The 15,630-nt window shown below is 39.4% G+C and overlaps 1 protein-coding gene across 1 annotated transcript in view; it reads right to left on the bottom strand.

The window, feature by feature from the left end:
• The window catches only part of PKP2 (plakophilin 2), a 43,995-nt gene that overhangs the window by 15,863 nt on the left and 12,502 nt on the right, over positions 1-15,630 (bottom strand). Inside the window, exons 4-6 of the mRNA XM_075503671.1 lie at positions 10,678-10,816; positions 7,432-7,639; positions 2,054-2,231 (exon numbers count right to left, since the gene is read on the bottom strand). Of these exons, the coding sequence (XP_075359786.1) occupies positions 2,054-2,231; positions 7,432-7,639; positions 10,678-10,816 (525 nt within the window). The remainder of the gene's footprint in view (positions 1-2,053; positions 2,232-7,431; positions 7,640-10,677; positions 10,817-15,630) is intronic.

Genomic DNA, 15,630 nt, shown 5'->3' with positions numbered 1-15,630 from the left:
CTCTGGCAGCAGCTGAAAACCGAACAATTCTCTATGCTTGTAGGTACTGTGTCCCCTTTTCGAGCCATCTATTTAGATGCGAAGTGATTGTGGCTCGAGATTAACTCTATGTATTTACCCAAAGGGTCCTTGGAGATGCTACTGAATGTAACTATTAGTTGTGGTTTACATGCTGAGTAGAAAAAAAAGAGTGACTTGGCCACTGCTGAGCATGTTCTGCTTACTACCCAAAGGACTGCTCCTGCGCCTGGTCCAGCTGGTAGGACTCAGCAGGTATTACAGCAGGCGAGCAGAACTTCCCCAGCACAAATGGCAGAAAACACTGTGGCCCCATTAATACCTAATATTGCTGTAGATGAAGATTACTTGCTCAGTCTCTTGAAAGAAAATTCCAGGTACACGAGCACTTCAGTTGCCCCACTGATGGACCTATGACACCAGAACTAATCCTTCAAGTATGTTAGTCTTTCGGTAGCCCAAATGGCACTTACAGGGCTATACAACAGTAAACTGCAAAGGGAAGAAATTGTGAGAGAAAGCTGCCAACTTTGTGGTTCTTATGGAAAATGCTAACACTCCTGGGTGTCTGAACCTGAGACTTCTCAAAGGAACTGCCCACAATGAGTTATTCACTGTAAACAGCGTTACCACTGCCTGAATAAAACATACATGACAATAAATTTCTGTTGAGGCTACCCTGAAACAGTGATATGTGAATATAGTGAATTTTCTTTACTCTTCATAGAAGACAAGTTTCGTGTTTACATAGAATGAAATTCTCTAAATGGAGGCATGTGATGCTAAAAATCCTATTACTGCCTATAACTGTATTCTGCTCCAGCACAACTAAGAAATTGCGTTTCAAAGAAATAAACCTTACTGGTTTACCTGCTATAGTCTAGGACTCTTCGTGGGGTTTTGCACTGTTACTTTTCAACAAACTCAATCATAAATTTGTTCTGCCAGTCAGAAGTATAGACACATACTCAAACTATGTGTAAGAATCTTAATTATTTTGAGTTTGTAGAGTAGGCATATTTTTATGTGACTCCAGTGGATGGTCGCTTCTTATGCTTCATAAATTTTAGAGATTAAAATGAGGCAGGAATTGTTTATGAAAAAGGTATTAACAAAGTGGTTATAAATGATACTTATATGGGTCAAAGAAATTCACATCCTATGGAAGTGTCACGCTTGTATTGATATCAGCAGATCATACAACTTTACATCTAGGCTTTAAAGGTCACCATGCTATACATCCACTAGAGCACTGGTCTCTCCAAGGGTTGCACAAGACAGTCCATTGGGGTGCAGGAAGGAAATATTTTTGTACCATTAAAAAATAAAATTTAAAAAATTAAAATAGTGTTTATTTCATCTTCATGGCATCCTTTTTAATTTCTGTTTTTATGCATGTTTTATAATGTACATAATATATTAGTAGAGTAGTATATGTATATAATTTATAAATGAATAAATATACATATACTGAGGAGTGTTCTCAGAAGTTTTTTACTGATAGGGGTGTATGATCAAAAAAGTTTAGAGAGCACTGCACTAGAGTCTTAAAATAACTTTAAAAGGCTCACACAGGTTTAACGTTTCTTTTAAGTTACTGTTAGCTTTTCTCCAGTGCTAATTTGTAATACCTCTCCTACAACCATTTAAAAAAGCTTTGTTTTTACTACTAGCATCATCAGTCAGGGGCTAATACTATACATCATACTAACAACTGTTATTCAGTGAAGGATCTCTTGGACTTCAGTGCAACTATGCACTGCAACCAGGACTCTGATTACGATCTTCTGTTATGGATATATTTAGTCTGTGGAATACCCATCAAATGAATATATAGGAGCCTTATAAAGAAAGCTGTTTTCATTGTATTGAGCAGTAATTCTTCTGGTCTGTGACATATGAGGCATTTCAAAATATGATCTGTATGCAAACTCTTCTCTTGGAGCCATCAAAGTTCAAAGCAAGAAAGAAAATAAGTGTGCAGGCCTGTTTTACCATCTCTGTTGTTTTGGGTACCTGTAGACTGAGTGCTCACCTCAAGCATCCTGTGGCATTGTAGAAGATATCAGGGTCAGGTAAAACACTTGACTTTGGGTAATCTCGATCTGGCCAGCCCGAGTAAGGGATGAGAACAGCTTCAGTCAGCGTCTGCAGGGCTTCTCGAATCAACAGGTGCTTCAGCTGGTCATTGGAGGACAAATTCCACAACAAACCTGCAATATCCAAAATAAAATCAGAGTGGCAAAAAGAGTCCCCCACAGCTTGAAAGACCTAATCTCAAACTCTTTGAAGTTAATGAGTGAAGGAGCCTGCCTGGCACTTGATATCCTGAAGAGGAGCAGAAAGGGGTGAAAAGAGTTCACCAGCCCTGATCTGAGGACATGCAAATGGGGCAAAAAAAGGGGCACAATTATCCACGTAATTAAAGTCAGTTCTCTATATAGTCAGTCTAATGCCTGACCGAGAAGCACAGTTTTCCATGGCTCCACGCGTGCCTTGCCCATCTGCAGCAATCACCTTCTCTGTTACCAGAGTAACACAAGCCAAACAGAGCTAACACCACTGACGCCGGTGATCATTCCCCATGCTTCCAGGGAGGGATTTGCCCCTTCTGGATGCCTGGCAAGTGCCTAGTTGCACTTGCAAGTACCAAGTAAAGACCAATGAGCGGGAAGAAGAAACTCGCATGTGAAGCGGGTAGATGGGAGATACAGCGAGTGAGTTTACAGGTCTTTGGACATCTGCTGGAAGACAGGAGATGCCCATTACCAAGTTTCTCTAACACATGATAGCAAAATTCCTCATAGGAGGGAAAGCTGTTAAACACTGGTTGGCCATTACTGGCCAGGCATTTGTCACTAAACAAATCATTAAGTAATGCTACACACCTTGTCTACTCACAACCTCCAAACACCAAAACAAATCTCAAATATAATCTTGTATAATTGATTAGCTTTGCTTATGTTCTATTCCAACAGATGACAATTCTTTTTAAAGTACTCTTCCCCTGGAAGAAGACACGTATTTCTGCTTTTCACTACAAAGGCATTCATTGTTTCCCCAGCTTGCTGCTCTAAGTTTCACAGACCTCCTCCTCCAAACACTGGCAGAGCATTAGTGAATGTTCCTTTCATCAGTTCACAACAAAAAAATGTTTCTTTTGTATCTCCTTACACTTTGAATTTAATTTCAGCTATTGTGAGCAACAGTAAAATCAAAACAAAAGCCAGCCAGAACCAGCCCATTCTTTCTTCTGGGATCAGCTCTTCAACCTCTGAATTAGGGGATAAAAGGAAGAATGTACTTTCCTGAGGGATAAGTAAGGCTTATAGGAAATCAGACATGCAGTCCAAAGGGCGTTGGTAAGGGAAGCAGGTTAAGACAGAATGGCACAAATGCACAAATGGCACAAATGGCACAAGGACAGAATATCATATTAAAAGGAACAAGTGCATTTTGGATTATAGACAGATACCTAGAATAGAATTGTCAGAGCAGAATTTGAGATGTTGCTCACACTGTAAGTTTTCCAACAAAAATCCTACCTTTACCCACAGGCACTGTCTCACTGGGCTCAGAAGGATTCTCTTAGTGGCATTCGGGGTGTGGATGAATTTGTTCACATTAGAAAATGTCTTTAGGAGTGGGCTCTTTCCTTGCAGCTATGCTATAATGTATTCATAGGGGCATAGCTTTCCCTTAGATGGTTATTTGGGAAAATGGGTGGGGTCTCCTTTTAAATTTATATTTCTTTTAATGACAGTTCTGTTTGTGCTGTAATCTTCCCTGCAGGAAAAATCTTCTTTCATTTCTTGGATTTATGCTGTGTGATAACAAGATCAAGAGGTTAGATACTCCCTGGAGGCTCATCTGGCTTACCTTCAAAAGCTAATCTTTCTGGTTTTTTCATGCCACAGCCATTTTACTTTCTGTTCCTCAATACGCTCTCCAAATACTATAAAATGCCATTCCTGTTTTGGCTCCTGCATTGTCTCCTAGTGACATCCACTCCTACTATTCAGGAGTAACCTCATTCCTTTCCTAATAGATCTGCAAGAAGTTTGTTTGCATGTCAAACAAAGGACAGAGCCTATGGTTCCTTTACTGTACTTGTATCAATGATTTACGAAGCTAGAAAATTCAGTCAATGTGATCTTGAGGAGGTCTCATTCCCCCTAAGAAGAGGTCATATAAGCACAGAAATTGCACAGAGAAACTGGGCAGCTATTTCCTGCACAGGGGCATTAGGTAAACTGGTCCATGGAAGCTTTCAAACCACTGTCATAAGCACAAAGCTGCTTCGGTGGGAGTACTGGTTTGGTGCTTTTTGTGTGTTTTCCTGGGATGCACAGACTGCGAGGCAGGACACAACACTTGCTATAATCAGCATTTATCTCCATCCAATTTCATTGCTTTCAGTCTTCTCATAGGACGATACAAGGCACACTGCATGACTATGCTCAGACTGTATTCCTCAGCCTAGGTCTTGAAGAAAATACAGGCCATCAAAATATTCTTTGAGAATATATGATATTATATTATATGATATGGCTTAATATTGAGCAAGCATTTGTCTATATTAACACAGCTGGTATTAATAAGCCAGTGACCTTAAAGATAAGCTTCTAAGGCTGAGATATACTTATCTCATGTGCACAAGTATTAGATCATATTTCTGACAGGTAATGAAGTACAGTATGAGCAAACTTCTGTGTCTCAGAGTTTTAACTTCCTTCTCGCCAACAACTTCCTTATCTTTGTGTATTTTTGTCAGGTGGAGTGCTTTGGTACCACGCTTCCTACGCAGCAGTAGAAACACAAAGCTTTCCTCTGCTGAGCTTAGACATCTTTATTATTGAGTATCACATGCTTACGATCCTTGGCCAGGAGTCTTTCACCAGAGTTCAGTGTGGTATTATCAGACACCAAGATTATTCTACTAATCTCTTTTGGGGGAAGACATTCAGCTAATTATCATATCACACATTTGGAAGTCTCTAATTTACAGTCAAAGTAGGCAAGTAATAAGTGTGATGTGGAAAGACAGATGGGCTTCTCATGCTGACCAGGTGGAAGCCCAAAGGTTCTGCATTAACCTTCTCCTGGAAGTGTTACAGCACTGCAGTGCGATTGCATGCATAGCTATGATATTCCACTAGTCTTGCAGGAAGCCAAAGGCAATGCAAGAGGAGAAACAAAACTTGTAGGTGAGCCATCAGTCAGACAGAGAAACTGTTGCTCAGCAGGGTTTAACCATTTTGGTAGAAAGGCACTTAGAGGTTTGCATTGTGCTTGGAAAAGCCTTATGTTGCAGCCCTTCTTGGGCTACATAGTAAATCTGTACAGGACAGTAATTCCAGCGTTTCCTAGGTATCGCTGTACATGCCAAGATCATCTGGAAGCACTGACCTTAGTACGCATATGCTTAACAGTGACCGTCTACCTCCTGTCTGCAGCCCACTCCTTGCCTGCCTTTGAAGCGTGGGCTGGGAAAGAAAGTGGCTGGACGCAAAGTTAATATTCTCATAGAAATTCATTCAACCAGGCTGCCCTTTGCCCTGTAGGCTCCTTGCAGCTTGGTAGGGAGCTGGAAGAATTGCTGAACTGATGGCAAAAAGTATGCCCTGAAGTAGGCATGAAAGTATATCAGAATAGTTTGCTTTATGCAAACTACAACATCCTGCTTGATATTTCTTAATCGAGCAATAGCGATTGCTTGGTGTCTTGTATATGTCACAAGTAAATATTCATATTCAACGACCGCAGTAATTGCAGAAAGAAGGTGCCCCTTCATCCATTTTCACACTGGTGAAGGGGAAAACAGTAATATTCACAGTAACCGTATGAGTTTTCCTGCACAGTCAAAGCTTTTGTCAGAAATGATGAAATTGCTAGCAAGAAAAGAGCATTAGCTTTCTGGCCACTGTACCACCATTTTCACTGCTTCCCTCACTGGGGTGTAATAGCACTGAGAGACAGCACACTATACAATAAGTTACTAAGTGACCCAATTCTGCATCTGATGAATGTGAAAAACTTCAAAACATTTTAATGTTGCAGAGCTGTAGAACTGAGCCAAAAGAGCCAACAATATAAAGCTTTGTTCTCCAGCTTAGGGAGCACAGTATTTCAAATACTTAAAAGAATGCAGAATTACAGAAGGTCTCAACATGCCTTTGCTTCAAGGCAGGGCTGCTTGACACCTTCTGTATCTTTTCAAGCACTGTTATTTTAATAGCTTGTGTTCCTGGTATCTTTAAAGATCACTTGAAATAAATCCCCATTCATTTATTCATAATGTTTTCTTCCATTTATAAAGTATAAGCCTGCTCTTCCTTTGCATCCTAACTAGAATGAATGTGGGTCACAAGCAGTTGACTTCCTAGAGACACACTATGGTCAAACAGGAGTGCAGGGAAGAAGTGGTGGGCATTTCTTAACTGGCTGCTGCAAAGCCAACAGGGCAGTAACCACAGGTTTCTTTGTGAGTAACGGTGGACATTTCCTCCCACCATTCCTTCTGCTGCATTGATGTACAACAAGACGTATAATATGGGGTTTCTGATCCAAAGGGCTCTTCCTTCAAAATTGCAATGGGCCCCACTATTTTTAACAGTTCTTCCTCAAGGACATTGGAAATAAAAGGATGAGAACATAAGCCCTGCAAAGACTGAATCCAGAATGCAGGCCGCTCCACTGATGGTGCCATATGATCTTTACAGCCAAATGGATGTCCTGCAGGAATTCTCTCCCCTGTATACAGAAAGGAAGAACGCTGTTGCTGTGGCAGAGTTTTCTGCTTGTTACAGATCCGAGAAGACAGACTTGGGTGTAAACAGCTATGAGTAAGAGAGCTCAGCGTAGAAATTTGGGGCAGTAGGGTTTGTGGGGAGTAGGACAACCGCCTTCTATCCACAACACCTGACAGTTCTGGGGGACAGTCTTCAACAAGGAGCTCCCAGTATGCACCAGCAGCAGAGTGTAAAAAAGTGAGGGCTGAGCTGCAGCGTAAGTAGTGGGCATTAATTATGGGCCCAGGCACCTCTGGGACTGCTCCGATCACTGCTCACCAAAATGGTTCTACAGAATTTGCTATTTGGAGCCTCACTTTCTTTTCTGGAATATCTAGGATTTTAAGCTTCCTGCAAACAAATAGACTCATGTCATTTCTGAAGAAGCTTTAAGAGGGCTTTAAGAGGGGAAGTTGAAGTTCCCAGTCTGTTCTTACTGTCTTAAAGACTGGTCTTGCATAAGGACCTTGGAATTTCACCCTAAGGGAAGAACTTAGAACAGGTGACAATGTTCTTGTATTTAGTCATTAAACATTGGCCTAAGTAAACAATCATGTACCTCATGGGGAAAGCTGGTGCGCTACATAGAGCCCTTCATGCTTGACTGGACAGAAAACACTACCTGTTATTTGCTTTTTAGTCTCTACATCCCTGGTGTGTCGGAGTAGACGGAGCAAGAGCGGGGTCCCTTTCTGCTCTGACACTTCCAGTTTGTTGTCGTTGTCCTCAAACACCAAGTTTCTCAGTGCACCACATGCTGCCCGCTGAATATCCTCGTTCTGAACGTCAAGAAGCTGTAAAAGTTTGGGGATACCACCAAGTGAGAAAACCTGTGAGGAAAACAAAACACAGCAGAGAATAGTTAGCTACTGTAAATGACAAACTCCAACCTTCCCCCCCAGCAAACCTCTAAATAGTCGTAGGGACTTTTTTTGTTTGCTCCTATTTGAAAGACTTGAAGCACAGATCATTAATCATTTGGACATGACTGTTAACTTCTGGGCTTTCATATGACTCATAGTTAAAATCCACAACTAAGGGAGGCATCATATTTTAATAATTAATGTAAGAGAATGAAACTAAATCTCTTCCAGCTTTGCTGCAGATTTGTGCTCTTTGAGAAGACATTTAATTGCTCTGTATTTTAGCTTCCATGTTGGTGAAATGGATATTTGAGATTTAACTCTGGAAGATTTATAAAATGCTTTGAGATTTCTAGATTTAAAATGTTCCTGATGTGCCAAGTTTGTTGTTTTTTCTCAGCAGCCAGCCTGATGGAAAGACAGTATTTTTCTTTGTTAACTTCTGTGCATGTATTGAAAGTGTATTAAATAAGAATACATTATACTTAGTACTTCTTAACTGTGGCATACTGAGAAAAAACTTGAGAAAAAAATAGTAAACTAGTAAACTTCAAAATGTAGACCATTAAACATTGTAAGCTACTTAACTACTGAACCACCCACATTTAACAAAGACTACTCTTTAGTGTCTAATTCTTTAGAAAATGAGATTTTGGCCCCTAATGAATGAAGAATTAACAAGATGTTATTTTCCAGCAGCTGTACGGAAACAAATAGTTTCCAAGTTCTACACGTTGTGGCAAATGAATCCCGTATGAGCTGTGATGTGGCATAAGCAAGCCTTGGCTCATTGAGGAATGAGTTTACTATGGAAAATACCTTACATTCATGTACAATTGAGGACGGTTTCCTCCAGCATCTCAAAATGCCATATGCTTTTGTGGACAAACTCATCCTTGTGTAGAATCAACAGCATGTGAAAGACTTAGAAATCTGATACAACTGTTTTGAGTAGTCCAGAGTTTAATGACAAAAAGAATTCAATATGACCGACAGGTGTTGGCAACACAAAGAAATGAAATGTAACAAAGCCTTTTGCCCTTCATGCCCTGCCAAACTACACTGCCTGCCTGCCTTTCCTCCGAGTCTGTTGTACAAAAGGCACGGTTTCTTCCTGCTGCACTGCTGACCTGATTGCCCGTGATTCAACAACCATCTAGATGCTAACAGAATGAAATACAGAAACATATACCTTGAGGTAAGTGGAGCATAGAACACACTGAAAGCACATCGACCTGTTTTATTACAGTAGGTAAGCCCTTTTGACACCGATACTGAAGCTGATTGTTTTTTTTAAACATTTATGAAGACTTTCTGTTGGTAATTTTAATTGATTTATAACACTTGTAAAAGAAGTGGTGCTATTTCGACCTAATGTGCAGAGGAGAATTTATGAAAGCTATTGATTGGTCTGCTTAAACTTTCATTGGTAGACAAAATTCACCAAAATACTGTGAGACCACAAGTTCACAAGAAAAAGAAAAGCCACTAGACCCACAGACTATCAGGTATTGGGGAACAAATCATCAGGACACAAAGAAAAGGAATGCAGGCTGGAAGGCTAAAAAGGGAAACACGACAATGCCAACGTGAACAAGTCTGATGGGCACCAAAGAGAAAAACTCAACTAGGATACGTGGGATAGACAGGAAAATAGAAGAAGGCTTCAGGCTGACTGCTCCAATTTGAACTCTTTCACTCATCCACTTGTTTTTCAGGGAAGCTGCCTGAGAGAGGTTTGAATAATAAACCACCTTCAAATATTCAATTCTGAAGCTCTGTCCTCAGACTGAAGTTAAGGCTGCGAATTGTACTGGTGTTTTTTTCCAAAACAGACTTTGATCAACTGTGAAGCAAGTTGGAACTACCAAAGGACTGAGTGACGTTTGGCTGTCACTGAACTGGACTGCATATACAGGAATAAGGAGTTAACCTGAGATTACAGATGAATAATACCAAGAAAATTAAGAAACAAAGCAGGTGTAAGAATTTTTTTTAAGTGATTGAAATGAACAACTATTTTACACATTAATGTACAGAACTGTTCAGCAAGAGAGCCATAATTGTGTTCAGTAGTGAAATTTGAAGAAAAGGAAGACGAGAATATTTTTAATGTGCCGTCTCAAAAAACTTGTAAGAGACTTAACAAGTCTCTTGTAAAAGACTTAACAAATTTGGTTAATCCAAACAATGTATTAATGCATTTGTGCAGTCCCAGCAAGCCCTTACCAGTTTGGCTAATCCATACACTCTATTAACGCATTTGTGCAGTCCTAGCAAACCCTGAAGCTTGGATAAGTTTGCACTGTACTCCAGAGTTTCCGTTTCTGGGATATTTCTGTACCAACAGTATAAGCATGCCAGTCAAAAATGAGAGACAGGAGCAATTATACTGACAAAAAGTTCAGACTCTATGACTTACTCATAAAGGCTGAAAGAACCATGTTCATTTGGCCTGAAAAAGAGCAGACTAAGTGGGTATACACTTAGCAGCCTTAACATATACGAAAAAACATTATAAAAGGGACAGAAAAATAGACATTTTTCTCCATATCCATCAAGATAGGATAGAAACTAATCAAATTAGATTGCAAAAGGGAGATTTAAGTTATACTGTAGGAATAACTGATAAGACTAGTAAAGCTCTTTGCCTGCAGGAGCTTGTGGGATCCTAATTGATGTCTTTTAAAAAAGTTGGTCCTAAACATCTGTAATTACAGATGGTTTGGGTGAATTCTTGATGTCCCTTCTTACCCTACATTTCCGTGTTTCCTATCACAAAATCCTAAAGCCCAAACTTTGGCTAGCAGAGACCAGTACCATTCCACTGACTGAAAAGAATCTGCAGCAAAAAGCATCAGCATATTTTAGGGAAAATATTCAACATCAGTATCATACAAGGTTTCTTGGAATGGCTTTTTTTTTCATGTTGGCACACAATGCCATACAGTATAGAAAGTTATTTGCTCTACCTGATTGTAACTCGCATAAAAATAATTACTTACTTTTCTTCTGGCATCTGCTTTCTGGAAGCACTCATGCTGTATGTAAGTCACTGCAGCAAGAATCCTAGGTGTGGACTGGGTATTTTCACTCTTCAGTATGCTCACTGCATGCTCCAGAGTCATCTCCCCTTCTGGGCTCCTTAAAAGTACGGGCAGAGGAAATACAGTGAAATAAGACTGCAGAAAAGTCATCATTTAGCCTGTGAAATTTCTCGTAATATGAAGATTTTTGCATTTTTCAAGTAGCTTTAGCTTTTCTTAGAAAATTATTCCCTTTGAGTAGCAGAAAATATTATAAAAGCTTTAAGAGATACTAATATTCTGGAGGAAGAGAAAATCATAAATGCAAGTGTTGCAACAGTGAGAGGCTCTGGACAAAGCAAGTCATGCTTCAAATTATAAAAACGAAATGGAAACATCAGTGGATGAAGGACTAAGATCCAGAGGCGGCCATAACCAAATTAGAGTGTCTTTTACTGATCATGAAGATACCTTGATGTTTTTCTCAGTAATGTGATGATTGCTTTTTTGTATTTGTTTTCATGCCTTTCTTCAATTTCTAAGTCCCCAGACTACAAATATGCGGGGCTCAGTACCTGCTTTTTTCAAGCTTATAGAAGTTGTTCTAGTTTGAAATAGATGGGCAAAGCCTTTTTTTCAGGTGGGACAAAATAAAAACGCCACTCATTAAATTGATTATGTACATCACCTGTGGTAGGATTAAAAATATGTGTGGCCATTTTCCTCCCAACTTCCAGCATGTTTGCTTGAATGATAATTGTGTTAGACAACCATATAAAAAATTGGAAAGAGAGGTCACCAGACCCATTTTTTCCCCAGTAAATGGAACATAAAACAATTCATGGCACAATCAGGTGCCTTAGCTCTGGGACAGGTGGTTATGTTCCCCAGCCTTTTTATTTACTTTTTGTTTCAAATACTCTCCACCCAGAGAAAAAAAAGGAAAAAACAAACAAAAAAACCTACAACAAAAAAAAGCGGACAAAAACATGAGAATGCTTTTTTTTTTTTAAGCCAAATAATTTTGTAGAACCAGATCCCAGGCTGGCCAGACAGGAATGAGAGAGCAGCCTGTGAACCACAGTGAAACAAGTAGTCATTGGCAATAACTCCTTGCTTCAGAGTTACCAGAATCAGAATGGTTTACTTGATAATCATCTCAGTAAATGCATCTAAAATTAAAAATTTTGACAGCTCTGAGACTGTCTCAATAAGAGACTGGCAGGAGCAAAAGAGCCTGGAAGTTCAGGCTTGCCCAGAATGGGCTTCAGAGGAGCAAGGTAGACAAACCAGGCAGAAATCAGGCAGATTTTTCACAGGGAATCTTGCTGCAAATGCATTGAAATCTGACTCTTTTCCCTGAAATATTTATGATGAACTCATGAGCTCTGAGAGAAAAATGGATTTTGTTGGAATTTTTCCTGCCAGCTACACTGTAAATCAACATCTGCTGCTTGCTTTTGCTAAGGCAAAAGACAATTAGTACGGCTGCAAGGACAGCAAAAAAAAATGAAGAACAATTTTGATGCACCTGTTGCAAATGAAATTGTACTCCCGTAGCCTGAGGTTTCCACCTGCCTTTACATTTCCCTTTGGTATAAATCATGTTATTTCTTGTCTTCTCCCGTCCTCTGAGTTAGTGTTTTGAGCAAATACGCTATATCCGTAGGTGCTGAGGCATGCTTGTGCAAGACAAAGATGAAATGAAGGGGACAATGTGTTGAGGATGTCAATGGAGAGGTTAAATCAAAGTGAAATTAGACAGAACTGTGGTTAGTATCTCTAGTGCCCTGGGCTCTGGTCTGGCAATGCTTACAGCTACCAGTTTTTCAGAACTTACTACTGCCCAGATTTGAAACAAAGTAGCTACTAAGTTACTCTAAGTTGCAAGTTGGATGTACTGATCAGAAACCTACTTAAAGATCTTGAACAATGAGTAATGGAAAAAAGCCAGATCATATTTCTTCTTCTTACTCTCTTCTAAGTGGAACTGAAAAACAGGCTTTTCAAGCTTGGGTTTTAGTCAGGTTTCTTAAATCAACAAGGGTTTTGTGACCATGTTATATACGTGCACATGTGAGTGTGCCTACCTGCCTTTTAGTCACTACAATAATTTTGGAGCCCTTTGACCAAATTCAGTCGCCTTCTACAGAGTGGCAGACATCCCCGACGTATTAAGTTATGCGTCATTTCAGTGACTAACAGCAGAGAAGGACTCTATCCATGCACTTTCCAAGGTCAAGACTGCTGCATGAGCTGATCCCTCATGGGACACCAGAGAATCTACGTGGGAACCAAGGATGTCCCGGAGTGTAAAGGTCTATCAGCAGTCACTGCCAGGCTGAGATAAACGCATGTACAGCCAGAGACCAAATTTCTAAGTGCTGGGTGTGTAGATCTGCACTAGACTGAGAGCAGCCCACCATTGACCAGAGTTATCCCTTCATGGCTGATACTCCTTCATGTGCAGTAGCCAAAATCTTTCTCTCCTGTTGTGCACTGCCATACTAGGATTGCTCCTCATTAGATAAAAAGAACATTCACTAACGTTTTATCTGACAGTAAGACAGGATGCAATATAAACTTTGACCCTCAGTGGTACTCATAAAGTTGCAGCACCCTAACTTTTGTCAAAACAGAATTTGATGCAATGATTCCATACTACCCTCAAAACATTTACAGGCAACTTAATAGCCACATGGCTGATTAGCATGTGAAATGACAACAAACAAATGGACATTCAGGCAATGGTTGTTAAACAGAACAATGATTTGACAAGTTCTGACTTCACCTTAATTGCCAGAATATAACATTTTTGAGATATATACACTGTGTTGTCTAATCATTTTATGACAGCTCTCAGCACGTTCAGAGGTCAGATTCTGTAAGCAGCTGTTTCTCAGAGAGCTTCAGGTTGAATCTCTCTCTTTCCTAAGCCCTTGATATGAGGATGCTTTTAACTGCTTCACTTTACCAGAAGATACAGAGATAGCATCTCTATACTCTCATTTTTCTACTTTGATTTCATAGCATCAGCTAATTCTTCTACAGAAAGTTTGAGAATGCTTTTATATACATTTCAAATACTATACACAGCTAGTCCACTACTTCTCTTTAACTTTACACAACTATTTTACATCCTCTTAATTAACCTTGGAAAGACCTAAATTGCGATTTGCATAAAAAAGTACAAATTTCTGGAAAAATCAAATTACTCAGAAAACACGCTTATCTTTTTTCCCTCCTTCCATTATTAAGGGAGCAACAGGTAAGGGAGCAATATATTAGATAATGCAACCTTAAAATCAAAGAGAATGGGAAATGACAAGAAATGTGAAGGTCTCTACTAACTTCTTAAACTGAGAAGTGTTGTCAGAAGAAATTACTGTACTACTGGTAGAATGATGGACTTAAGTGAAATATCTCTGATTTGACAGCAGTGTATAACCCAAAGCAAAATGTTGTCTATTATGTTTTAAATACTTAATTCTACATTAAACTGTGCGGTAGCTAGATGTGGATGAACCAGAATGTACTACAACCAAAATAGGACTTCTGCATCAAGCCCTTCCAGTGGCGAGAATTACAAGCAGAGTTATTAAATGTGTAGTTTAGATGTCTGAAAATGGTAACAACGTATGTGGATACCATAGACACATTATTACATAAGCATGTGTAACAAACACTGACTTCAGTCAGCTAAAATGGCTATAGTTTCTTCCTCATCATTTAAGAATCTAGTGGCACAAATCTCTTGTGGAATTGTATCTTGCATGCTGCTTTTCACCAGCCTCTTCACTAACGTAAGCCATTATATTTTACAGAGACATTTTTAAACTTTGGGTAGAATAAAGAGCCCCTTACTCCCCCAAAAACCTAGTTATGAAACTGAAGTGGAACCTAGGATATTTGAAAATCTAAACAAGATATGTACAAGTAAATTAAATAGAAGTACTGAGATAAATGAAATCTGTAAACATCTGCAAAAGGAACTTTAGAGGCTTTCACAGCACTTCCAATTGTTTTCCTCTGTAATTTCCAGCAAAAGCTGAACTTAAAAACTGGCACTTAAGGAATTATGCTGTCAAAAAGACTTCCATTAGGTCACAAATCTTCCACCTGAGCTCAGCATGGTCTCAAGCAAGCCACTTGCACAAGGACTGAAGACAGGTGTTTACATCTGCAGGTATGAAAACCACTTTGGTTGATATTTGTGCAGGCAGACAACCAGACTTCAGTGTCTGCACCTGCAAAAGAAGAACCAAAATTGCTCCTACACAAAATGAAATACCAAAATTGCTGGTTGTGGCTCAGAAATGCACTCAAGAATGTGCTTAAAGTTAAGTAAATTATTAAGTCAATGGGATATATGCCTGTTTGTAAACTGTCTTACTGAGAAACAAAGTCCTCCCAGGTACCTATTTTCAACATTACTACTCCCAAATCTTTAGCTGTTGTGAGCTCTCAGCTGGTTTTTCTGGACTTACTTGCTGTAAAGACTGAACACTTAAGAGTCCCATCATTAGTACCAGATCTCTTAATGCCTGCATCACCCAGAGGTGAAAATTTTGATCCAGATCAGATGTGGGCACAAGACTATATATGCTTGTAAATCTAGTCATAACACACTTCAACATGTAGTTGATGACAGAAAATACTTGATCTGTATGTAGCTGTGGTATCAGATGATGCCTCATCTCACACAGTAGCAAATTTAGAAAAAGAAGAAAGGTAGCCTTTGGAAAAATGAACTTAACAGCTACATGGTTATGGAAGAAGAGACATTTCTTAATAACACTGTTGTAAATTACACCATGATTAACTTACATAAGAAACCTTGGGATCCTATTTGGATTATGAAACAACAACAGAAATCACAGTGAACAGTGCAAGTAACCATCTCCTGTTTACCAAGTGGTTGTTCTGTCCGTT

The sequence above is a fragment of the Mycteria americana genome, chromosome 1 (assembly GCF_035582795.1).
Source record: "Mycteria americana isolate JAX WOST 10 ecotype Jacksonville Zoo and Gardens chromosome 1, USCA_MyAme_1.0, whole genome shotgun sequence".
Lineage (NCBI taxonomy): Eukaryota > Metazoa > Chordata > Aves > Ciconiiformes > Ciconiidae > Mycteria > Mycteria americana.
The sequence above is the reverse complement of the archived record's forward strand: the minus strand, read 5'-3'. Positions and strand labels throughout refer to the sequence as shown.